This window comes from Xiphophorus couchianus, chromosome 2, assembly GCF_001444195.1.
Source record: "Xiphophorus couchianus chromosome 2, X_couchianus-1.0, whole genome shotgun sequence".
Lineage (NCBI taxonomy): Eukaryota > Metazoa > Chordata > Actinopteri > Cyprinodontiformes > Poeciliidae > Xiphophorus > Xiphophorus couchianus.
In genome coordinates this window covers 3,672,657-3,698,514 of record NC_040229.1, presented here as the reverse complement: position 1 = coordinate 3,698,514, position 25,858 = coordinate 3,672,657, and the positions used below count along the sequence as shown (strand labels likewise).

Sequence of the window (25,858 nt, the reverse complement as noted above, 5' to 3'; positions counted from 1 at the left end):
AATAATCAACTAACTTAATCATTGATTAGTTGAATTATTGAACCAAAACTGTTCAATATGAACATTTAATATAATATCTTTATTCTGTTCTACCAGAACTCCTCTAATAGAGGAAATGAAATCATTTGAATTTATTTTAATCTTTTATTGTATTTCTAACAGTTTATAGAATCAGATCAAATATTCAATGAAAAATCTGCATAATTTACCAATTTGTTTTTATTCAGATGACTGCTAACTGAATTGTTCTTTGGTTCCTTTCAGAAGAACATCTTAAGTTCTGCTAGAACTTTTTCTGAAAACTAGAACTGAACAGGACTGACCCGGTTCTGACCCAAAGCGTCAGAACCGGAGAATAAATGTAAGGAGTCCAAATCCAAAACATGAAGTTTATTTAAAGCAGAAAAGCTTTGAGAACCACAGAACCAGAACAGAACCTTACTGGAACTAGAGATATGCTACCAGCTGCACATCCCAACAGGAAGTGACGTCATGCCGCTGCGCCGCGTCGCCTCACCGAAGCCGCAGAACAAGAAAAAGTTTCATAAGAAAATAAACGGATTTTTGGGGCGGAGCCAACAAGCAGGATGCATAGAAAGATCAGAAAGAGACTGAACAGGACGGGTCGCCATGGTTACCAGGTAAACCAGCAAGCAGCGGCAAATATCTGGACTCAGTTTATTAATAACCTGAAGCCAAACTGAGGCTAACGGATCAGAACGGATTTTATCGGATCGCAGACTGAAGTGATGAAAAACGTTTATCAGATCAGAAATTTCTTCATATCGGCTTCTTAAAAAATAAAAGCATTTTTACGTAATAAATATTCACTTCGCTCTCCGTCTGATCGTCCCTGATGTCAGATTAAATCTAGAATCATCTGGAGTAAATCTGGACCGCAGCTCCTCCAGAAAACTGATCCAATCTATCTGGTAAAATCTATGCTTCAGCTCAGATGAAAAATAATCTCCAGAAGTGAAAACATAAATTTACTGGAGCTGCAGAACAAACAGAATATCAGATATTAACGTCAGGATATTTAACGTGAAAACTTAATATTTACAATATTATCATAATATTAGCAATAATAATATTATTAATAATATTATTAATAATGACAATAAATATTCTCCTTCTTACAGAGATAGCAATGTTCTGTCTGTTTCAGCACCTAATCTAACACCTGATCCAGTTCTGATCCGGTCCGGTCCGGTCGGCCCGGCGGCTCCTACCAGGCCATGGGGGAGGACAGTCGGGGGCTGCGGGGGTTCTCAGAACTCTGGGTCTCACTCAGCGCTCTCTGAAAGACAGAACCAGAACCAGAACCTTTACCAGGCTACTCTTACATGAGGCGCAGGCGCTCCGTCTTGCTGAAAACGAGACGCTTCCTGCCTGAGCTGGGTCCAATTTAGCCCGGCCGGTTCCGGGAGGCGGCTCACCTCAAACTTGGACATGAACTCTGCAAAGATGGCGAAGAAGGAGTCGGTGCTGGTGGACCGGCTGTCCTCCCCGAAGAAGGACGCCACCTTGGAGAACTCGGCCATGGCCCGGGACTGGAGGGACTCCAGGGACTGCAGGGCCGGGTGGCTGTTCTCCAGAAAACTCTGTGGAAGGAAGACAGACTTCACTTACTGTCTGGGTCTGCTGGGCCGGTCCAGAACCAGAACCAGAAGTCGTTCGGCTTGATGGATAAATATTTGATTAGAGATAAAGATTAGCTTCAAACTGAATATTTAATTTGTAGCTAAATCTTTATCTGGAAACTGAAACATATGAATGAATGAATGAATGAATGAATGATCTTTTCTTTGCTGGTAATCTGTGAATGTGTGAATGACTTGCTCTCCAGTCCTGGTCTGTTTTTATTCTCTCCATTCAGTTTTTCCATCTAGATGATATTTTAAACATTTTATTGTAAACATTTTATTGTAAATGTTTTATTGTAAATGTTTTATTGTAAATATGTTTTATTGTAAATATGTTTTATTGTAAACGTGTTTTATTGTAAACGTGTTTTATTGTAAATATGTTTTATTGTAAATGTTTTATTGTAAATATGTTTTATTGTAAATGTTTTATTGTAAATATGTTTTATTGTAAATATGTTTTATTGTAAATATATTTTATTGTAAATATGTTTTTGCTTACGCTCATGACAGAAGCGAAGTGATCGTCGGCCGTCGCCGGGAGCGTCTGGCAGGCCGTCCGGATGTCCTGGGCCGCGGCGTGAAGCTCGCTCAGCTCTGTGGTGACGGCCCTCTGGTTGACTGGAGCAGAACAGCGACAGGGGGCGCTACTGAGCAGCTGCCGGTGGCGTCATACTGACCTGCAGGAAGTGGCGGCGTACCTTTAGCGGCCAGAGGAACCGTCGGCAGCTCTCTGGGGAAGCTCAGCAGCTCGGGGAAGTGCTGACTCAGCGACTTGGCCAGAATGTGAAGAAAGGTGGATTTTCCATCGACAGTCTTCGTCGTGCTTAACTATGAAATATGTAGAGTTATTAAAACAACTGGATCTCATCATTTTATTCATTCATTCATAAATGTCTCAGTTTCAAACTAAATATTTAGTTAGAAATCTGAATATCTCATGTGGAGCTAAATGTTGCTATGGTTACGGTCTTACCTCCGTCAGGAAGTTGATCTTGAAGCTCGTGGTTCTGTGGCTCTTAGGCTGACCGTTGTTCAGGTAGTTTCCCATCGCCAGGACAAACTGTGGGCCGCAAACAGAACCAATGAGAACCACTCAGAACCAGCAGAACCGTCCGGTACCGACCCACCTCCAGGATCTTGGCCAGCTTCCTGCTGCCCTTCAGCTCCGCCGAGGCCTTGTAGATGTAGTCAAAGGCCGCCTTCATCTCCTCGGCCCGCTCCTGCAGCGTGGTTTTGAACAGGAGGCTGCGCAGCCGGGTCTTGTACTCCGGAACCGTCAGCATCTGAAACGGGCCGGCGGTCAGTGTGAGGGTCGGTTCTGCCTGGGCCCGGCGGGCCGTCGGCGCGGTACCTGGTAGATGAACTGGTCCGGCTCGCTGAGCTTGGCCGGGTCCTGCTGGAAGCGCTGGTACTGCTGGACCTCGTCCTGGTCGGGCGCGTAGAGCAGCAGCTGCTTGATGTGGGCCGGTTCCAGCCGGTCCGTGCTCAGGTCCAACAGAACCTGGCGCAGCTCGTCAGGAGACAGCTTCAGGTGGGCCATGAGGATGGCTGCAGGGTCAGCACAAAGGTCAAATCTGCTGCTTCCTGATTGGCTGCTGAGGTCGATTAGATCATCAGTAACAGATCCATCCATTCTGTTAAAAGCCTTCAGTTTTCAGTTTGAGGATTTCTATGTAAAGTTCTACATTTCTGTTGGATATAAATTAAATTTAATGTAAACTTTCAATAAAAGGATGGATGTTTATAAAGTTACAGCCAAAAGTTAACAGACATAATAAATTGGGGGTAATTATTTATTTACATAAATGTCACAATTTCAAACTAGTTAGTAGTTAAATATTTAATTTGAAGCTGGCGTCACCTAATGGACCTCCAGGCCACTAGGGGGAGTCTGGAGGACCTAATGCTACCTAGGTAAATATCCTGATGTTGTTTAATGTTGTAAAAGAATGTTTGAAAAGACATGAAATGGACATCCTGTCTTACTGAGTCTGGAGCCATCTGGTCCGCAGCTCGACTCCCCCTAGTGGCCTGGAGGCCTCCATGTGGTGCAGCCAGTTTGCAGCGTTTTTATATTTGCTGTTTTTGCTACTTGCAGCTTTTTCTCAGTTTTTCTGTTTTATTGTTTGACTTTTAGAGTTTGCATCATTAGTGTGTTTGCTGAACGTTTGCCGTTCTGCTCCGCACTAACGCTAATGCTAACCCTGCCGGTGGTTAGGGAAGTTTGAGCTGGTTCTGTTCAGAGTTCCTGGGTTATGACTGAACAGAGTGAACTGCACATCAGCCAGGATGAAACCTGCAGTAAATGCGCTGCAGATTGAGGACAGCTGGTTTTATTAGCTTCTCTCTGTGGTCGGGTTGGTTAGAAGTTTCTGGTCATGCTTCTGTTAGCGTGGTCTCATTCATGTTGGTCTGTTTGCTGCGGCTCTTACAGGCGTTGTAGGCCTTCTTGTGGGACAGGATCTCCACCACGTCTTTCTTCTTCAGGTTCTCTGGCAGGAATGCCGGTTCTGTAGGAGAAACTGGCCATTTTAACAGACAGAGAGTCAATGCTGGTTCTCCAGGCACCAGGAGGTCAGTTAGCATCAACGCAGCTCTGCCACGACAGACCGCAACGCTTCGACCGCTGAACGGGTTGCTCCTCTGTCGCTGGCAGAGCCTGAAGAATGAAGCGCCCTGCTGAGGTTTTCATACCCTTTGACCTTTCCAACATGATGCTGGTCAACAAACTGCAGACCAACGCTGAGTGGAAACAGTTCCACTGAATTTAAAAACTCTGAATTCTTCACTTTTTGCCTCACAAAATAAAGTGCTGCTTCGTTTTGGTCCATCATCTGAAAATGAAATAAAATACTGGAAGGTTGTGAAAACCTGAGCAGAGCTCAGCAGCTGACGGCGGACATGACAGTCTGAGGTTAATGGCGCCTTATGGAGGAGCAGCGCGACAAACATCCTCAGTAAGCCGAGATGCAGATCAGCAGAATGAAAAGTAAATGACAGGAGGTGATTACTGACAGGAAGTCACCATGTGACGCTTTATTTTGAAAAGAAGGCTGGGTTGTTCCAGAATCACTCACTGGGTCGGCGCTGAGTCCCAAAGTGCAGGTCCAGGTCCAAGTACTTCACCATGTCACTGAGCTTATCGTAGTCCGAGTCTTCTCTGAGCTGAAAGCAAACAGACTGGTTCCAGTCACGACTGGTGTCTCACCAGTTAGCTTGTTAGCTCGTTGTTAGCTCGTTCCTGTAGCGCTCCAGAACTCACCTGACCCCAGATGGTTCCCTCCGAGTTCTCCACCTGCTCCCAGCGCAGACGCTTCACGCTCATGTGGTTGGCGTCGGACGGCTGCTGGCCCGCTGGCAGCGGGGGGGGGTCACAGGGCGGTGGGAGGGGAGGGGGCGGAGGAGGCGGAGCCTAAGACCGACACACATCATGAACAAAGCAACTCCTTCAGGCAGCAGCCAGAGATTTACCTGCAGCCTCACCTGCTGGGACTGCGGCTCCGGTGGGGGGGCGTCAAAGCTGCCGGTGTGAGTGGGGAGGGAGGAGTTCTGGTTCTGGTTCTGCAGGGAGGGGGGCAGCGGGCCCTGGTAGCTGTGCTGGTGGTGCAGCTGATGGTGGCGCTGCAGCACCAGCTGGCTGGGCCGGAGCGGCAGGGGGGAGGCCTGGGGGGCGGGCTGCGGCTGGCTGAGCTGGCGGGGCAGGTGGGTGCTGCGGGGGGGGGGCGGCGTGCAGCGTGCAGCAGGTCGGGGCGGCGCCCTGCGAGAAGCGGCTGGACGAGGAGCGGAACCGCTGCCGGGCCTTCTCCACCTCCTCCCTGGTGGGCTTGAGCAGCGGCGAGCGCGCGGCCAGCAGCGTGCGGGGGGGCGGCGGCGGCGGCGGGATGATGGGGTGCTGCGGCTGGAAGGGGGCGCGGCTGCGGGGGCCGCGCTCCGGGGAGAACCGCGCCGGCGGCAGCGGGTCAGTGAACTGGACGGGGGGCGGGATCAGCGCCTGGAGGGGCGGGGGAGGTGGGGGGCTCTGGTCGGGCGGGGGGGGGATGGGCTCCGACCCGGAGGAGGACGAGGGAGAGGGGGCGTCCTCGTCGCCGCTGCTGCTGCTGCGCTCCGCGCTGCTGCCGCTGCTGAGGCGCCGCGGCCGGAAGGCCACGCCCACTTCCTCTGGGAAGCTCATCTGCAAGGAGGGAGAGGTCAGAGGTCAGCAGTGTCAGGCTCTGGTCCTGATGTGTCCTAACTGGACCCAGTTCCAGTCGTGTTGGGTCGTTCTGTAGAACGGGGTCAATCGATCAGATTAATCAATATCTGGTTTGTTAGTTTAAATGTGAAAATGCAAAATAAAACCTTTTAACGTCTCAGTTTTATGGTTTTGTTTCTCGTTTCACTGATTCGTCACTGACTGCAGCACCAGGCGCCGCTGTTACCACGGTAACCCTGGGCCTCAGAGAGGCTTTCAGGATTTCCCAGTATTCTGGTTTCAGGACGTTCCCTCTTCACTGGAACTGGGTTTATAAGTCGATGCTAAGTGAAATGCTAACGGCACGTAAAGGAAACGCTGCATTTGTCCAGTTTCCTGTTTATAAAAGCTGATCTGCATGAAACACAGAGATGAAGCTTCACAAACCTCTGAACTCCTCCCAGCTTGACCAGGTGGAAAACTGACATGGAGGGAAAATGAAACGTTTTCCACATTGTTACAGAAAACACTCTGAAACGTGTGGCTTGCATCCGTTTTCAGCTACCATGAATCAGAACATCAAACCATGAGTCATTTTCCTTCATGTCCACCGTTAGATCCCAGTAAAACCAGTAAAACGTTTTGCTGTGAAAGTGTTCAGAGGTGAATACCTTAGAGCGGCTAACATGCTGCTGCGCTCCGGCGTGTATGGAGCCAGAAACGCAACGCTGCGACGGAAAAGCTCTAAATAAAGAAAAACTGTTAGAATGTCAACGTAAAGATCAGGCAGAACATTATGACCACCTTCAGCTGCCAGAGCATCTATCTATCTATCTATCTATCCTTCATTTTAATGTTTAAAATACCAGAAATGTTTCTCTTTCTGTACTTTAGTCGCCTTTTGTTCATATTTTTTTTATCCTATTTTCTCCTTTTACTTGAGTCAAATCATATTTTAGTGTTTTTATCAGCTCTGACCTGCTGCTTCACACTAACGGCAGCCATGATGGAAAGCCTCTGGTCATAATGTTGTGCCTGATCCCTGCTGATGTGTTTAAAAGTTTCAGCTGCTACTGAGAAACAGGTTTTACTTACAGACAACCCTCTTCCTCTGTAACCATGACAATCACCTTCATCAATCTGTTCATTGAAGCAAACAGGAGAGTCGCTGAGTTTTACTGACGGAGCATGAAGGCATCACCAGCTGCTTCCTGTCAGTCTGGCACTCTAACGCCAATACAACCATTCGACATGCACTGTCCCTGTGGCTCCGCCCCCTTTCTGACTGAACGAGTTCCCCTGTGGCTCCGCCCCCTTTCTGGCTGAACGAGTTCCCTTGTGGCTCCGCCCCCTTTCTGACTGAACGCGTTCCCTTGTGGCTCCGCCCCCTTTCTGACTGAACGCGTTCCCCTGTGGCTCCGCCCCCTTTCTGACTGAACGCGTTCCCTTGTGGCTCCGCCCCCTTTCTGGTTTGAACGCGTTCCCCTGTGGCTCCGCCCCCTTTCTGACTGAATGCGTTCCCCCTGTGGCTCCGCCCCCTCACCTCCTCGTAGTCGTTGTCGTCCACCAGGGTGACCCGGTGGCCCAGCTGCTCGCTCAGAGCGTCCAGGAACTTGTCGGTGTCGCGGCTGCGGGGCGGCCTGGAGAAGGTGAATAACTTCCTGCGGCGGGTCAGCGTGCTGGGGCCGCTGGCGGGGCGCGGCGGCGAGGCGGGGGGGCTCTCCAGGCTGACGTAGGGGTTGGACTCCACGCTGCTCTGGTGCTGCACCTGGTAGATGGCGGAGGGGAGCGGCTCCTTCCAGGACAGGGACAGACCCGACTTCCTGCTGCCTGTGGGACAAACGGACACGCCGTCTCTACCTGCGGCTGACCGGCCGGATGCAGCTGGGGTAACCATGGCAACGGGCTGCATGAGGCTGAGCTGCAACACATTCAACAATCAGTGGCTATTATGTCATGATGAGAGAATCTGAGTTAGCATGATGTCATCATGACATCATCATCCGCCAGCAGGGCTTCTCTTCATTAACCAATCAGACGCTGCTGATGAATGACATCAGACCACTGAAGGAAACAGCTGAGAACCTGTGTGTGTGTGTGTGTGTGTATGTGGGGTGGTGTCTCTGTGTGTGTGTGTGTGTGTGTGTCAGCCCTGGTACCTGTGAGCGGGGGCAGAGTGAGGGGGGACAGAGAGCGGCTGTAGGCCTCGGTCTGTCCCGCTGCCTCCGGCTCTGTGGGCGACACGCTCTTCCCTGCGTACAGGTTCTCCAGCTCCGTGTACACACCTGTCATCTACAGGTGAAGGCATGATCAGCTGGTTAGCACACCGTCGCCGACGGCAACGCCTCGGCTCGCACATCAGAGCTGCAGATGTGCGAGCCGAGAGCAGAAAGAACCTGCAGCGCTCTGCAGACTTACTGGCAGCCTCGAAGCGAAACATGAAATTCATCTCTAACAGCAGAAAACCATTTTACTCAGGTTGTTGTTTTAAATGAAAAGGTGATAAAACAGAGACATTAATTGGTTATTATTTTATAAACGGTAATTTCTTAATGTGCATTTCCTTTGGGTGCTGTTTGTTACACAGTCTGGATAAATTCAGGTTTCATTTGCAAAGTTGTATTTTCATCATGTTGATCATTTCAATATTAATTCAATATTTAGCTTAGAGATAAATTCAAGCAAAGCATTTGGCTCCTAACTAAATATTACAGCTAGCTGATTAGTTCTAAACTAAATATTTAGTTTAGAGATCTTTAGCTTCAGGTTAGTTTACAAGCTAACTATTTACCTCCAAGCTAAATATTACAGTTAGCAAGCTAAATGTTAGTTAGCTTGTTAGCTAAAGGTTTAGTTTAGCTAACAAACTAAGCATTTATTTTGAAACTGTGACATTGATAAATGAATAAATAACGATGAAAATGTGATTTTGAAAAATGAACCCTCATTTTTTCTCTCATAAGAGGTGAAATAATAAACATTGCTTTTCATTTTGACAGTGTAACTTTAAAATGGCACCATATCTTCTAAGCCAAGGAAAAAGAGAATGAATATGACTTAACTTTGGTGGTTTTACATGTTTGGCCATCAGGTGCCAGTAGGTGGCAGGGTGCCATGATGCTGTGTGTGCAGAGCGGCATGCTGGGAAGCTGCAGGTCTACCTACATGGCTGAGGTCCGGGGACTCGGGGAAGGAGGTCCCGTCTCCAGACTGCCTCTCCTCCGGGCTCCCACATTCATCCACATGAATTCCTGAAGCAGAGCGTGGAGAGACACGGCCGTGAGCCCGGCTCCGCCCGGCTCGCCCGGAGGAGAGCAGGAAGCACAGAGAAGCAGCTGCAGCTGATGGAGGCGACGCGCGGTGGACATGAGCTCAGCTCCTATCTCTGACATCAGGCCTGACTACTGGTGGAGTAGCAGCTCACATCCTCAACAAATAATAAAAGCTGCCTACTAGCCTCAAAGGATTTCACAATAAAAGACATAATTAATTTGGAGACAAATGTTGTAAAACAGAAACACCTCTGGAGTCACAGCTGTTGGTTTTTCCCACCTAAACAAACAATAAAAACGATTCTAGACCAATGGAAAATCTATAGTTAGATTTCTGTGAAGCCGGCGGTTCTGTCCGGCCCGTGTTTCCGGGCGGCGTACCCATTCCCAGGTGAGTCCCGATGATGCAGTCGTCAGAACTCCTCTCCCTGACGCAGCTGCGATACGACGATCCGGTCACCCGCATGGAGCTGCTGCGTTTGTGGTGCTCTGGAGCGCAGTCAGGATCCAGCAGCACTACAGACAGACAGACAGGGAGGGAGACAGGGAGACAGACAGGGAGACAGACAGAGAGACAGACAGGGAGGGAGACAGGGAGACAGACAGGGAGACAGACAGAGAGACAGACAGGGAGACAGACAGGGAGACAGGGAGACAGACAGGGAGACAGACAGAGAGACAGACAGGGAGGGAGACAGAGAGACAGACAGGGAGGGAGACAGGGAGACAGACAGGGAGACAGACAGGGAGGGAGACAGGGAGACAGACAGGGAGACAGACAGAGAGACAGACAGGGAGGGAGACAGGGAGACAGACAGGGAGACAGACAGAGAGACAGACAGGGAGGGAGACAGGGAGACAGACAGGGAGGGAGACAGGGAGACAGACAGAGAGACAGACAGGGAGGGAGACAGGGAGACAGACAGGGAGACAGACAGAGAGACAGACAGAGAGACAGACAGGGAGGGAGACAGGGAGGGAGACAGACAGGGAGGGAGACAGGGAGGGAGACAGGGAGACAGACAGGGAGGGAGACAGGGAGACAGACAGAGAGACAGACAGGGAGGGAGACAGAGAGACAGACAGAGAGACAGACAGAGAGACAGACAGGGAGGGAGACAGGGAGACAGACAGAGAGACAGACAGGGAGACAGACAGACAGGGAGACAGACAGAGAGACAGACAGGGAGGGAGACAGGGAGACAGACAGAGAGACAGACAGGGAGGGAGACAGGGAGACAGACAGGGAGGGAGACAGGGAGACAGACAGAGAGACAGACAGGGAGGGAGACAGGGAGACAGACAGAGAGACAGACAGGGAGGGAGACAGAGAGACAGACAGGGAGACAGACAGAGAGACAGACAGGGAGGGAGACAGGGAGGGAGACAGACAGGGAGACAGGGAGGGAGACAGGGAGGGAGACAGGGAGACAGACAGAGAGACAGACAGGGAGACAGACAGACAGGGAGACAGACAGAGAGACAGACAGGGAGGGAGACAGGGAGACAGACAGGGAGACAGACAGAGAGACAGACAGGGAGGGAGACAGGGAGACAGACAGAGAGACAGACAGGGAGACAGACAGACAGGGAGGGAGACAGGGAGACAGACAGACAGGGAGGGAGACAGGGAGACAGACAGGGAGATAGACAGAGAGACAGACAGGGAGGGAGACAGGGAGACAGACAGGGAGACAGACAGAGAGACAGACAGGGAGGGAGACAGGGAGACAGACAGACAGGGAGGGAGACAGGGAGACAGACAGGGAGGGAGGGAGACAGGGAGGGAGGGAGACAGACAGGGAGGGAGGGAGACAGGGAGGGAGGGAGACAGGGAGACAGACAGGGAGGGAGACAGGGAGACAGACAGACAGGGAGACAGACAGGGAGGGAGGGAGACAGGGAGACAGACAGACAGGGAGGGAGACAGGGAGACAGACAGAGAGACAGACAGAGAGACAGACAGGGAGACAGACAGACAGGGAGGGAGACAGGGAGACAGACAGACAGGGAGGGAGACAGGGAGACAGACAGGGAGATAGACAGAGAGACAGACAGGGAGGGAGACAGGGAGACAGACAGGGAGACAGACAGAGAGACAGACAGGGAGGGAGACAGGGAGACAGACAGACAGGGAGGGAGACAGGGAGACAGACAGGGAGGGAGGGAGACAGGGAGGGAGGGAGACAGGGAGGGAGGGAGACAGGGAGACAGACAGGGAGGGAGACAGGGAGACAGACAGACAGGGAGACAGACAGGGAGGGAGGGAGACAGGGAGACAGACAGACAGGGAGGGAGACAGGGAGACAGACAGAGAGACAGACAGAGAGACAGACAGGGAGGGAGACAGGGAGACAGACAGGGAGACAGACAGAGAGACAGACAGAGAGACAGACAGACAGGGAGGGAGACAGACAGGGAGACAGACAGAGAGACAGACAGACAGGGAGGGAGACAGGGAGACAGACAGACAGGGAGGGAGACAGGGAGACAGACAGGGAGACAGACAGACAGGGAGACAGACAGACAGGGAGACAGACAGACAGGGAGACAGAGTCAGTAAAGCACCTCTTAAACATTTCGCTGTTTGTAAAAATGAACATCAATAAACTAGCTGGGTTATTCAGACAATAAAATGAAGTCATATCTTCAGCATCTCTTTTATAAATGTCACAGTTTCTAGCTAAATATTTAGATCTAAATATTTAGCCAACAAGCTAAATATTTAGGTTGGAATTTCAATATTTATTTCCAAATATTTGCAAACTAAATATTTAGTTGTCTATTTGCCTCAAAGGAGCTAAACATCACGTTAGCAAGCTCACTATTTAGCTTTCTAAATATTTGTACAATTTGTGCAAATAAAATTATGCTGAGTATTTCTACTCAGACCCGTTCCTTCTAAGCCCTGAGTTCTGACCCGGGCGGTTCTGACCCGTACCGCTGCTCTTGAAGCCCAGGAAGCGAGACAGCTTGTTCTGGCAGCGCTCCTGCTCGTCGTAGGTCAGCAGCTGGTGGATGAACTGCCAGATCAGCTGCTTGGCCGGAGTGTCCAGCACCGGGAAGATGTCCACTATCAGGCTGTCCAGGTTCCTGCCAGCAACAACACACCATATGAGGTCACTTCCTGCTCCCCGCCCCGCATCGCCCCGCATCGCCCAGGCCGTTGCTCACCTGTGCTGGAAGAAAGTCTCCAGGGCCTTGCAGACGGTGTAGCGCTCCTGGATGGTCAGCAGATGCTCCAGCTGCTGGCTGAAGGTCCGACCCTGAACCTTAATGCTGGGAGGGAGGATCTCTGCCACCCACTGCAGGGAGCTGAGCGCCGGGGACCTGTCCAGCAGAGACACAGAGTCCAGCAGAGACAGGGACAGAGTGTCAGGAATGTCTTCCTCTGTCTCTGCTGTTTGTTTGTCTGAACATAACTCATCTTCACTATTGTAGCACAAATTAATAATGAATTTGTTATTTAAATTAATAATGAATTTATTTAAATCAGACGGAGGAAGTGAACTGCAGCCTGGTAGAAAAGTAAATCAACTTTTCAAGATGCCTTCTATTAACATTGTGTAAATAAAAGTTGATTTTAGAAAACAACTTTATCTTACATACTACAATATTCTAAAAAACATAATTAACAGTAAAATGTCTTCCTTATTTTAACCAGAGGCCTAAAGCTTCCTGATAAAACTGGAGGATCTCTGAGTATCTGTGAGGCTAAAGAGCTTCTGTGCCGACCTGGAGCGGGGAACCATGGCGGGAGCCAGACTGGGGGATTCTTCTGGGTCGGTCTGGTCCGAAGAGAAGTCTGACGGGCCGTCCTCCACCAGCAGGGTGGGCACCGCCCCGCTGCCCTGCAGCATGGACACCACCTTCTCGTGGGAGCAGTTCCTGCAGGAAGACAAGATGGAGGGTCTGAAACAGGACATGCAACAAACCATCCAGAAACAGAAACCTGCTCCAGGCCTCTGCCGGGTTCCACATGAAGCCCAAGAAGAGAACCAGAGGAAATAACACAATAAACGGATTAGTCTGAGCTAAACACGGAGAAAATGGAGGCCGATTCTCCCCGTTCATTTCTGTTTCTAAATGATCTGATTGGACGATGGAAGAGACTGTTGTTGTGTTCAAGTTGTGCTAACAGAAGTTAGCCTATCAGAAGTTAGACGAGTTCATCTCAGAGTTTTTCTCATCGTTCATTCTTTAGAAATCTGGACTGTGGACGCTAACATTAGCATTAGCTGCTACATGTTAGCATTCAGATGCTATTTTAAGCTAGCATGACGTTCAGATCTGATCATATTTATTCAATAATTTAGCAGAAAAAAGAGAATTTGAATTAAAAATATGAATTATTTTGTCCATAGAGTTTGATTAACTGGAATTGTCCTGATGAAACATTTTAACGGCGCCGGTTTTGAGTCGTCTGTTTATGAAAACATGAAATCATCACCATATTCAGCTCAGCTGTTTTCCTCCTGATCTGGAAGCGGTTTCCATGGTTACGGCTGTTTTGCACCGTATGTTGCCTCTGCAGGTGCTACGCTGCTGCCGTCGCCTGGTTCGGCAGCTAAACGATCAGGTCGCCATGGCAACAGCTCTCACATGGCTGCCAGGTGACAGCATGAGTCAGGACGGGTTTCAGACCGAGCCGGTCCCAGATTTAACAGCAGGTTCTGCTCTTCATGTCGTTCATGAAGCTTTGAGTTTCATGGGGAGCCGGTGATGTGAGGTGGGAACAGCAGCAGCACAGCAATATTACATAATGGCTGCTGCAGCGCTAAGCTAACTCATGCAGCTATCGCTGACAGTAAGCACTGAAAACTGGCCTGGTTCTGATCTGAAGCTGTCAGAAGAATTAAAGTTTAGCATTTCTATGTTTAGGAGAACGAAGAGACGAACCTCCTTGCTGGGTAACTGCAGCGTTTTACCAACCAGCAGCAGTGAAACCTTCATGTTTCCTCTGATTTCTGCTCTGGATTTCCAAAGCAGATTTCAGTAAATAGATGCAAACATTATCAGGGGGAGAAAAATCATCCAAAAATGACTTTAGGAGAAACTGATTTGTAGATTCTGGCTTCCCTGAGATCTGTAGGAACATCTGAATGATTTTTAATTTGTTTAAGAAGTTTCCAGAGGCACAGTGGTGCAGTGGGTAGAGCTGTTGCCTTACAGCAAGAAGGTCCAGGGTTCGATTCCCGGGGTCTTTCTGCATGTTCTCCCTGTGCATGGTGGGTTCTGTCCGGTTCTCCGGCTTCCTCCCACAGTCCAGAAACATGACTGTCAGGTTAACTGGTCTCTAAATTCTCCCTGTGTGTGTGTGGTTGTGTGACCTGTCCAGGTGAACCTGTCCAGGTGACCCCACCTCTCTCGAAACGTGGCTGCAGAGGCAGCAGCTCCTGACCCAGTAGGGTCAAGGTGTTAGAAGATGGAAGTTTCCAGATATGCTGCATTGAAACCAGCCTGATGTTTTCTTAATGTTAACCAGGAAAATAAAAATAAAACATTATTGTTCAGTTGGACTTCACTCACTGTGTGCAGTATTGGCCCTACATGCCTCCCCACAGTAACGGCTGGTTCGGTTCTAAATCTGCAGAATTTAACCTGAAATCTGGTTCATTTTGAACTGAACCTGAATTTGAAGATGAATCAGAGGAGAACCTGCAGGTCCAGAGTACTGGACCTGGTTCTGAACGTTGGTCAGCAAGGGACCGACCTCATGTCCAGGCCGTTCAGGAACAGGATGCGGTCACCGGGTTTCAGGCCACACTCCTCAGCAGGGCTGTCTGAGAGGGACAAGACAGGAATAATCAATCAATCAATCAATCAGTCAATCAATCAATTGTTTACTAGTAGCACATCTCAGCAACAGGGCAGGTCCGAAAAACATCACTGAGTCACTAATAAGAGAACAAATGTACATTTTGATGAGTGATCACAATCATCAAACATATTGATCAATATTCAACTTGTTACGGTGCAAAAACAACTAAACATGATTTTAGTCTGGATTTAAAGGACCTCAGAGTTTCAGCTGTTTTCCAGAAGTTTGTTGCCTAGAAGCTCAAAGCAGTGACCGAAAAACGCCTGGATGAGTTTCTCTGACGCTCAGGCGTCGATCTCTGTTCCTGCGCTGACAGAAGGCCGGCTTTGGAGCCTCTTTATGTGGCTCTGAGGGTCCAGACACACAGTAACCCCAGCAGACCGACAGCGGCTCCAGTTCTGCTCTCTGTTCTTCGTGGCTCGTCTTCCTCGGCAGGCCTGGCGTCGGCCTCACGACGCTCCGCCCCCGGCAGGCCCACTGAGTCAGGCCGGTGGGCGGCTGGGCGCCGTCATCGCTGAAGCTTCAATAACAACCTGATGCTTTCATCTCGGAAACCCAAAGCAGATTATTATGAACTGATATAAAGGATCGTTATTAATCTAATGGGATTAAATTAACAGCTTCAGCCTCATGTTAAAATATCTCAGACAAAAACAAGTCAAAATACTAAAGAAAAAAGAAAAACAAGCTAAAGTACTAAGAGTCCAACCAACACAAAGTGCAGCCGGACCAGGCAGGGGGAATTCAACAAATAAAATCTGAAAAGTGTGGCATGTTTCTCTACTCAGACTGGCTGAGTCAGAACTGTGCAGAAGCTGCAGTTTTCAACGTCTACAGACTGAAATCTTTCTCTGCCACAGATTCTTAAGGGTAGTTAAATCTGGACTTGGACTAGGCCATTCTAACACATTAAGTCAGGCTGATTGTCCCAGCTCTTCTTCAGCCCCTCACAGGTTTTCCTCCAGGATTGTCCTGATTCAGTTCCCAGCATGATGCTGCCACCACCGTGTTGCCCCTTGTGTTCAGATCACAGCTTCCCACTGCTCAGCGTTTCGTTTTGTTCGCCTCCCTCCACAGGCGATGCTGGAGGTCAACTGCAGTAACTTTCAGAAAAATAAATGCTTTTACATATTTATTCAAACTGCCTCCATGTTGTCACAGTTTGTTATGAGACAGATAATCTGTGAAAAGATAGATCTCCTCTGTCTTCTCCCAGTGCTAACTGGAAACAACCAATCAGAGCAAGGGGGCGGGGCTTAGCGCAGTCAATCACAATCTTGTACGCTCAGCTAGCATAGCATATCGTGAATGCTAAGGCTAGTTAGCGTAGACACAGGCGACGGTTGATAAATGGCTTTCCTGTAACAATAAGTTGTTTCTCCACCTTTACAACATTTAGCAGCAAGTCTGTAACATGATTGACAGCGCTAAGCCCCGCCTCCGGCTCGGATTGGTTGTTTTTGGTGCATTTGTTCAGACAGTAGCAGATGAGGGAGGAGCTGGAGGAGATCCATGTGCTCACAGATTATCTGTCTCAACAACATGGAGACAGTTTATTAAATAAGTAAAAATATTTGATAAAAGTTACAAACTGCAGATTAAAACTCAGATTATATTCCAGGAAGACAAAGCTCCACTTCCTGTTGGTCGTCACATTAAAGCACCAACCGTTAAGGCAAGTGGATCCGTTCTGATCCAACCCGGGTTCTGAACCGACCCGATCTGAACCGACCTGGTGAGAACCGACCTGGTCAGAACTGACCTGGTGTGAACTGACCTGGTGTGAACTGACCCGGTCAGAACCAACCCGTTCTGAACCGACCCGGGTTCTGATCTGGAAGCGGTACCTGGGATGACGGAGTCGATGCAGACGGGGGCGTGGCCTCGCAGCGTGAAGCCGAAGCTCTTCTTCCCTCTGTAGACTCGGATCACCCTGCAGACGGAGACATCAGCTGGTACCAGCAGAACTGGGCCGCTGGTACCGGCTCGCAGCCAGGCCTGGAACCATTAACCCCTTACTGGAATAATCACCAACTAATCCAGTAACAGATTAATCTGGATTTACAGACTAAAAGAGGACAATCAGAAATGACACAAAATAAATAAACAATTTGGATTTAAGATGAAAAATCGTCTTTTCCAAAAACTCCTCCGGTTTAGTCTAGTCTAGTTTAGTTTAGTCTAGTTTAGTTTAGTTTAGTCTAGTTTAGTCTAGTTTAGTCTAATTTAGTTTAGTCTAATTTACTTTAGTCTAGTCTAGTTTAGTCTAGTCTAGTTTAGTCTAGTTTAGTCTAGTTTAGTTTAGTCTAGTTTAGTCTAGTTTAGTGTAATTTAGTTTAGTCTAATTTACTTTAGTCTAGTCTAGTTTAGTCTAGTCTAGTTTAGTCTAATTTAGTTTAGTCTAGTCTAGTTTAGTCTAGTTTAGTTTAGTCTAATTTAGTTTAGTCTAGTTTAGTCTAGTCTAGTTTAGTTTAGTCTAGTTTAGTTTAGTCTAGTTTAGTTTAGTCTAGTTTAGTCTAGTTTAGTGTAATTTAGTTTAGTCTAATTTACTTTAGTCTAGTCTAGTTTAGTCTAGTCTAGTTTAGTCTAATTTAGTTTAGTCTAGTCTAGTTTAGTTTAGTCTAGTTTAGTTTAGTCTAATTTAGTTTAGTCTAGTTTAGTCTAGTCTAGAGTAGTTTAGTCTAGTTTAGTTTAGTCTAGTTTAGTCTAGTTCAGTCTAGTCTAGTCTAGTTTAGTTTAGTCTAGAGTAGTTTTGTCTAGTTTAGTCTAGAGTAGAGTAGTTTAGTTTAGTTTAGTCTAGTCTAGTTTAGTCTAGTCTAGTTTAGTCTAGTCTAGTTTAGTTTAGTCTAATTTAGTTTAGTCTAGTCTAGTTTAGTCTAGTCTAGTTTAGTCTAGTCTAGAGTAGTTTAGTTCAGTCTAGTCTAGTCTAGTTTAGTCTAGAGTAGTTTTGTCTAGTTTAGTCTAGAGTAGAGTAGTTTAGTTTAGTCTAGTCTAGTTCAGTGTAGTCTAGTTTAGTTCAGTCTAATTTAGTCTAGTCTAGTTTAGTCTAGAGTAGTTTTGTCTAGTTTAGTCTAGAGTAGTTTTGTCTAGTTTAGTTTAGTCTAGTCTAGTTCAGTGTAGTCTAGTTTAGTCTAGTCTAGTTTAGTTTAGTCTAGTTTAGTTTAGTCTAGTTTAGTCTAATTTAGTTTAGTCTAATTTACTTTAGTCTAGTCTAGTTTAGTCTAGTCTAGTTTAGTCTAGAGTAGTTTAGTCTAGTTTAGTTTAGTCTAGTTCAGTCTAGTCTAGTTTAGTTTAGTCTAGAGTAGTTTTGTCTAGTTTAGTTTAGTCTAGTCTAGTTCAGTGTAGTCTAGTTTAGTCTAGTCTAGTTTAGTCTAGAGTAGTTTAGTCTAGTCTAGTTTAGTCTAGTCTAGTTTAGTCTAGTTTAGTTTAGTCTAGAGTAGTTTAGTTTAGTAAAGGAATGCTGCTGCTTTAGTTAGTTTATTTTTGGATTAATTTGTTTATTTGCATCAGCAGCTGATTGGTTCATATTTTCCATTTGAATAACAGCTGGGCGTTCAGGATCGCAGTCCAGGCAGCCAACGTACCACTGGGGGCCCTCGCACCACCGTTTGAGAAACGGCTTTAAGTTCCTGTTTAAACCTTTACTCTACCAGATTAATGGGATCAATTATTAAATGATTTATTGTTTATTTTGTGATTATGTAGCCTCAGCAGAACCTTGTGATGCGGCGTCAGCGGTTGGAACCGGTCCGGTCCGGTCCGGTCCGGTCCGATCCGCTGCTGTTCGCCAGCCTGTTCTTTGTTTATGTGTGTCACTTCCTGTCAGTGGGAGTCAAAGCAAATGGAGGCATGACGCTCTGTTCCCTCTCTCTCTCTGTGGTTCTGTTCCCCTCCCCTGTGCGGTTCTGTCGGGTCGGTTCTGGTCCAAAATAAAACCAGATCGTGACATTTTCGTCGCCGACAACAGCCGTGACATTTCGATCGCGGCGGTGCTTCTGTCGGCTTCGTCAGCATCGGCGGTGGAGGCGGCGGAGGCCTGCTGAATGCCCAGAGCCCGTTGCCATGGAAACGGCAGCAGGCAACGCAGCCTGGGCGTTTCTGAGCCGAGGGAAACCTAAAAAGGCAACCTGCAGAGGAAAACCGGGGAGTCTGCAGCATCTTATGTAAGGCGGGATGAGAGCAGCCTGAGGGGAAAATTCAGTCTGATTTATTTCATATCAAACTTGATCATTTTTCTTTCCTACAAAATAAATGACAGAAAATATTTTCAAAACTGTTTTAATTCCAATCGTCCCTTCTGGGAAACAGACGATGGAATATCAGGGCCAGGCTACCCTGACAAATTTACCAGAATACAGTTTAGTTAGAATATTAGCAGAATAAACGTGTAATTTTACCAGAAAGGTTTGAGACAAAAACTTCAGTTGAGAGCAGATCAGCTCATCTGGCTGTTTCTGCTAAACTCAGTCGGTGTTAAATGGTTTCAAAGTTCAGTAATGATTGACGCTGATGTGTTAAAGATGAACGATTTCCTTCATCTGTGAATCTGATGCCAAATTATAATTTAACAAGATGCTCAACAATCCTCAGTTTCATTTTTACTGGACTTCTCCTAATATTGAATCTTTACTGTTTAATTTAAAAGAATAAAACTCTTAGCCTGACTCTAATATTCCATCATAGAGTTGACCTGAATTTAAAGTCCAGATAAACAGAAGCTGCCTACCAAGATGGCCGCTCTGAGTGCGATGACATCACTCTGAACTAGGGGAACCCAAAGAGCGAAACCCCAATTTCCCAAGAATTAAAACTTTAAAGGAAGGTGATTTCTGGCCCGGTCCGATAGGAGCCCGATGATCTGCTACGTTACCCGACTCCGGCCAGCCCACATCATACGCAGCGTCGGCGTCTCTCTCCTTCATGAAGCGTTACGGTGAGCGTTACGCCACCGCAGCTCGCCGTGTTAATCAGAGTTTTCCTGTTTTCAAACTGCTGAGGTTAAAAATCTCACTGGGATGAAAGTTGGTCAATCTGCAGGTTTCATTGATTATTGGTTTGTAAATATCAATATCTGCTGGTTTATGATTTTATTCAGGAGTCAGTTTAGGTTATTACAATGGATTTATATTTTTATAATGAATAACCAACATTAAACAGGATTATTGTAAACCACCACATACCTGAACTCTTCAGTTAAAACTGAAAATATTATATTTCTCACTTAAAACAACAAAATATATTAACAGTGGAACTTCAGGTTTTTCTTCTTCTCTTAGTAAATTTAAAAGTTGCTTGTATTTTTCTATAATTTTTGTAGATTATTTGTGAATAACTGAAACGTGTCTGTATCACATGACACCATCTACTGGCTGCTGTGACTTTAAAAATAATTTTAATTAAATAAAATGATAGATATTTGATTTTTGATACTTTTTATGCAGATAAACCATAAATGATGCAGCAAATGTTGGAATTTCAAACATCACAGGAATTATGGTAACATTAAAATCTGAGAATTTGCATCAAATATCATTTTAAACATAAAAATGTCTGAGTTCCTCGTCTTCTTTACATTTCTGCTGCCTACCTCTGGTTGGGCCCCAGCGGGGGGTACGTGGGGCCCCCGGCCTTCCTGGCGCCCCGCTCCCTCTCTGGTTCTCCGCCGTCCCTGGGCACGGAGCTGGCCCGCTTGGAGCCGTGGCGGCGGTCGGACTGGTCCTCACTGCGGCTGCGGCGCATGCGGCCCTGCGGCTCGCTGATGCTCTTGGAGCGGCAGAGCCGGTTGATGACGTTCTGGGAGACGGCCTCGTCGAAACGCTGCCGGTGCTTCTTGGGGACGAAGATTCTGGCAAACATGGCGGCATGCGAGGAAGACGGAGAAATGTTAGAAGGCTGTCCGTTCAGGTCCGGTTCAGATTCAGGTCTGGTTCAGTCCATGCTGGAGACAGAAACTCAGAGTTCAGATGGAACTAACTCAACAAGATTCCCTTCAGAGGACTGAAGAAACCGATTCCCAGAGGGAGAGAGGAGGAACTCCAACGAGTCTGGAGGCAGAAAACTGATCAGAGATCAGATCTGCATCTGAGGAGGAAACTCTGCCTGCTGATCAGAACTGCTGCAGAGAGAAACGGCGGCGCATCGATACAGCGGGACAGAAAAGGTGTGGGAGTGAGCGAGCGAGGTGGGATTCCTCCCTCTCTCTCTCCATCCTCCTCTCTCCTCCACTTCCGCCAGCATCTCACCTCCCTGCATCCGTCGGCCAGACAACAGAGCTGAGAGATGATTGGAGGAAAAACACGGGGATGAAACTTTGTAGACTATAGATGGACGGATGGATGGACGCTCCTGCTGTGTTTTCTCTGCTACATGCTAACATGCTAACTATCATCCAATCAGACGTCAGCAGCCTGTATGTAAATATCCGTATAAATTAGAGAAAATCCTCATTTGGTTCAATTCTTCTTAAATTCGCTGCAGTCAGATGTTACATAACGACTCCAGGCCGGAAAACAGCTGATAAAATGAATCAATAACAAATAATATCAATATAAAACTGATGATGAGTTATGAAAATGATTTTCCTCTTCCTAAACAAACAGCTGATAACTTTTCATAAAAATGGCCATAAGTCATCGTCAGATTTTAACTCTGCATCTGTTTGTGGAGGATTTAGGTGAAGTTTTAATCTGGAGTCCCGTTGCGGTGAGAGTGAGAGCTGAGCGACAGCAGGCTCCTCCCACCTGCCTGCTGTAGGAAAATGTTTCAGAATCTAAACAAACACAAAATGCTGGTTTTTTAACTGATGATTTTAGATTTTAAGGGAACAAATATTTCCAAACCAACCTGGCCTTATGTGGAAATCTAGTCACACCCTAATCTGAGATTATAGAATATTGGTGTTAAATAAAACTAAACTTATATTTTAATACTTTTTAGAGATCATCTTTATTTAATTTGCTGCAGGGAAATTCACAATTCGGCAGGAATGTCTGGAAACGTACCAGAACCAAAACCAGAACCAGAACCAGAACCAGAACCAATACCAAAACCAGAACCAGAACCAGAACCAGAACCAAGACCAAAACCAAAACCAGAACCAGTACCAGAATAAATCAGTGAAATTGAACAGAAATTTCTAGATTTTTATCAGAAAACAATGGGTCAACTGGGTCGACCGCACCTAGCAACGGACCGGACCTAGCAATGGACCGTACCTAGCAACGGACTGCACCTAGCAAAGGACCGGACCCAGCAACGGACTGGACCTAGTAACGGGTCAACCAGGCCAGGGAGTGTTGGGGAGGTTTGTATATTTACAGCTTTGGGCCATAATAAGATCAAACATGAACTCTTGTTCCCAGATCGATTTGAAGCGTCCCTCTAGAAGGACTCAGTATTTTCTGCCAATATTTCAGACAGAAGCTGTAATGAATAAATACGCGCTGTACCTTTAAATGGCTGTGACTCTGGGGGCTGTCAGCAGTTTCTCTCCCTTTAGAGGAGCCGTCATCTGTTTCACAGATGCATGTTTGGTGTTTTTCTGGAACCAATCAGGATGAAAGCCTGGTGCTGCCAGCGCCCCCTGCTGGCTGCAGGCAGCAGACCGCTGGGATATAAATAAATGTTCTGCAGCAGGCAGCAGTGGCCCACTCACTGCTCTGTTCCCAGCACAGAGTTTCTCAGCTTAGATCGCTTTGTTCCTTTAAAGCTCCTGATCATCGTTTAAACAAACTGAAAATTCACCTCAATGTTTCAGGTGTTAACCAGGAGGAAGGCTCAAACAGACCTTAATGTTGATTCTTCCAGATCTGACAGGCTGGATGACTGGGAACACTGGAAACCACTGACATGTGTTTTCTACTCCGCCCGTCCCGATGGAGGCGGGGAGCCGCTCCGACCTCTACCTGATGCTGGAGATGAGCTGCCGCTGCTCTGCGGTGGTCAGGACCTCCGGCAGCACCGAGGCCAGCCACTCCACCTTCTTCTCCGCCGCGTACTGCTTCAGCACGGAGAACAGCTTCTCCTTCACCTCCGGGGCCTCGCCCAGCAGCTGCTCCACCTGCAGGGATGAGGGGCGGAGCTTAATGTGAGGGGTGGGGCTTGAGATATTGAAGGAGGAGCTACAAACACTGAGGGAGGAGCTAAAGAAACAAGGGAAAAGCTTCAGACAAAGGGCGTAGCTTCAGATGTGGAGGAGTGACTAGCGCTGCCACTGGAACCAGAACTTTTTCATCAATATTAAGGAATTATTGACTTAAAACAAGCTAAAAAAATTTGATTAAAAGTTACTGGTAAGTTAGTTTTGTCCAATTCTAAGTGTGCTAAGATACAGTGTCAGTGTAAAACGGTGGTATCTTTATTCAGCTCTGTGTTTTAATGGAGAACGCTGAAACAGGAAGTGGTGCGGTTCCTCTTCCTGCTGACCCTGGATTAGCCTAGCGTCTGGACTGAGCCGCTTCCTGTCTGCCTGCCGTACCTTCATGTTGAACTCCAGAGCCTTGTGCTTGCGGTCCAGCCGGGCCCACTCGCCGCCCGCCGGGCCGTCCTCCAGGCTGGTGCTGCGTTTGTGCCGGGGCCCCAGGCTCAGCACGCCCAGGCGCAGCGTCCGGCCCTGCGACGCCTTGATGAGCGCGGCGGCCATCTCGTGGTGCCTGACGGGGATCCCGTTCACCTCCATGACGAAGTCTCCGGCCCGCAGCCCGGCCCGACCGGCGGGGGAGCACGGTGAGCAGTCCTCCACCAGCAGGGGGCAGTCTCCCACGATGGTGAAGCCAAAACGACTGTCTGGACCCGGAACGATGTCCATCTGGACCAGACACAGAAACAACGGTGAAACCACAGAAACCTGCTGCTAGCTTCAAAACAAAACATCACAGGAAGTCACACTGGAGCCAAATTAAAATATAGATTATCCTGGTCTCTGCGATGGACCGGCGACCCGGGTGACCCCGCCTCTCGCCCGCTGACGGCTGCAGAGGCACCAGCACCGTCCAGACCCCAAAGGGACAGGGTGGAAGAAAATGGATGGATGATGACCCTGGTCTTTAAAATGTTGTTTACAATAAACATTTACTGTTAATCTGATTAAAGCACAAATATAAAGTAAACAAACAAACCTGGTTGCTGAACCAGTAACAACCAGTTACTAAACTTTTTATCAGTTTTTAAGTGAAACTTAAGGATGGATAATTAAATTCTCTTTATACCTGAACTGCACCTTGAGATACATGAGCAGATGAATACATGAACAGATGAATACATGAACAGATGAATACATGAACAGATGAATACATGAGCAGCAGGGACAGGCGGAGAGCTGAACTGGACCTGCTGGATGCGGGACACCACGCCGATGCTGGGCGGGATGTTCTTCTGCGTCTGTGCGATGGCGATGACGGCCTGCGGGGCCAAAGTGGACACGTTGTGGCCCTCGATCTCCAGGACCTGGTCCCCCGCCTGCAGCCCGGCCAGGTGGGCGCTGCTGCCCTCCTCCACCCACAGGATGTAGCTGGGTCCGCTTCCGCCCAGCTGGAAGCCGAAGTCCTCGGGCCAGCCCTGGTTGGACGCCGGCATGCTGAGGACTGGACGGGGAGAGGATGAAGGTGATGATGATGATGAAAGCATCTCAACTCTTCCCACCATCAGATCCTCCACTTACCCTCCGCAGCCCAAACCTCCAGCTCCATTGATTTACCTCCAAAGTGTCTAATCTGAGTTAATCTGCCTCCTCAGCCTGCGGCTGAACTGAGAGCTGCCTTCGCCCCGAGCCGAACCGAACTCGACCCGCTTCTAAAAGCCATGGCAGCCAATCACACGGAGGCATGACACAGACTGTGACCTTAATTAGCTTGAAAGACAAACATTTGTGCAGAAATGAGCACATTTCCATTAAATGGTAATTATGGAGCAAAGGAAAGTGGAGCAGCTCACTTCTGTTGGACGTAATTATCAAAGTCAAACTTCAAGCTTCTTAAGACTAAAACCTGAAAACAAATTACTCCAAAGCAACAGCCTCAGAAACAATTGTTAAACTTGACATTAAGCTGCGAATAATTCTTCCAAAGTGTAAGAACTGAGAGTAAAAGCTTACAGAAATCTTTCGATGGACAGCGAGGGCCACGTTTGCTTTGCCGGAACGAGTATCTGCCCTTTTTATTCTGCAGGAACTTCTTCATCCTGCCGGTCAGTCAGTCAGTCAGTCCAGCTGTAAAACGTCCCAGGAGGCCGGAGGCAGGCGGAGCAGGTCAGCGGCTGGAGATGCTCCTCCACCCTAAGAGCGCAGCCGCTTCGTCATGAGCAGAGGGTGAGTGTGCAGTGAGTCTCTCTGTGAGTGTGTCAGGGAGTTAGTCCCTGATTCATCCTCAGCCTAGCCAGCTTGCACACTGGTAATCAGAAAACTGGGACGCCTGCACCGCGCACCTCACTTCCTTAATAATTCTGTCCAAAAAAGGCCGTTGTGAGGCCTCATTTAGCTATAAATACACCGCAGTGTCTTCTCCTCCTCCTCTCTGGGCGAGGTGGCTCTCCCAGGGACCGCTGCTGGCCCAGAATCACTCTGCGCCGCGCTGACGAAGCCTGACGGACGCTAATTGGAGCATCCGCCTGCCTGGAAGTTTGCGGGTCTGTGCAGGACTGGGGGCGACTTAATCCTTCAGCCCACAGGATTAGGATTATCAGATGGACCTTTAGTCCTCCTCCAACCCCGTCATCAATACAGGAACACCCCTCTAAACCGCCTCAGTCCTCATACTAATGGTGTTTTATCAACCAAGATGGACGACAATTACTCATTAAGTCTGAGACGATTCATCGGATCAATCACAATTATTGAAATAATCATCAACTAGTTTAGTAATCGATTCATCATTAACTGAGAATAAAGACTCTAGAAAAACCATTTAGTGAAAAACAACACAATCTGAGCAAAAGTCCAGACAAAACTAAC

General features: G+C 47.8%; 1 protein-coding gene across 1 annotated transcript; it reads right to left on the bottom strand.

Moving 5' to 3' along the window:
• Positions 1–375: 375 nt before the first annotated feature.
• grid2ipb (glutamate receptor, ionotropic, delta 2 (Grid2) interacting protein, b) lies at positions 376–25,743 on the bottom strand. The gene is given in 27 exon segments (XM_028029592.1): positions 376–1,300; positions 1,440–1,604; positions 2,149–2,267; positions 2,348–2,477; positions 2,623–2,709; positions 2,777–2,932; positions 3,001–3,197; positions 4,082–4,159; positions 4,727–4,814; positions 4,912–5,061; positions 5,133–5,347; positions 5,349–5,844; positions 6,784–6,960; positions 7,364–7,650; positions 7,980–8,112; positions 8,986–9,071; positions 9,474–9,608; positions 12,034–12,185; positions 12,267–12,422; positions 12,828–12,980; positions 14,806–14,875; positions 16,761–16,846; positions 20,501–20,758; positions 22,818–22,972; positions 23,390–23,719; positions 24,241–24,494; positions 25,004–25,743. Coding segments are annotated over 27 exon segments (4,470 nt in total). The 5' UTR covers positions 25,089–25,743; the 3' UTR covers positions 376–1,228.
• Positions 25,744–25,858: the final 115 nt, after the last annotated feature.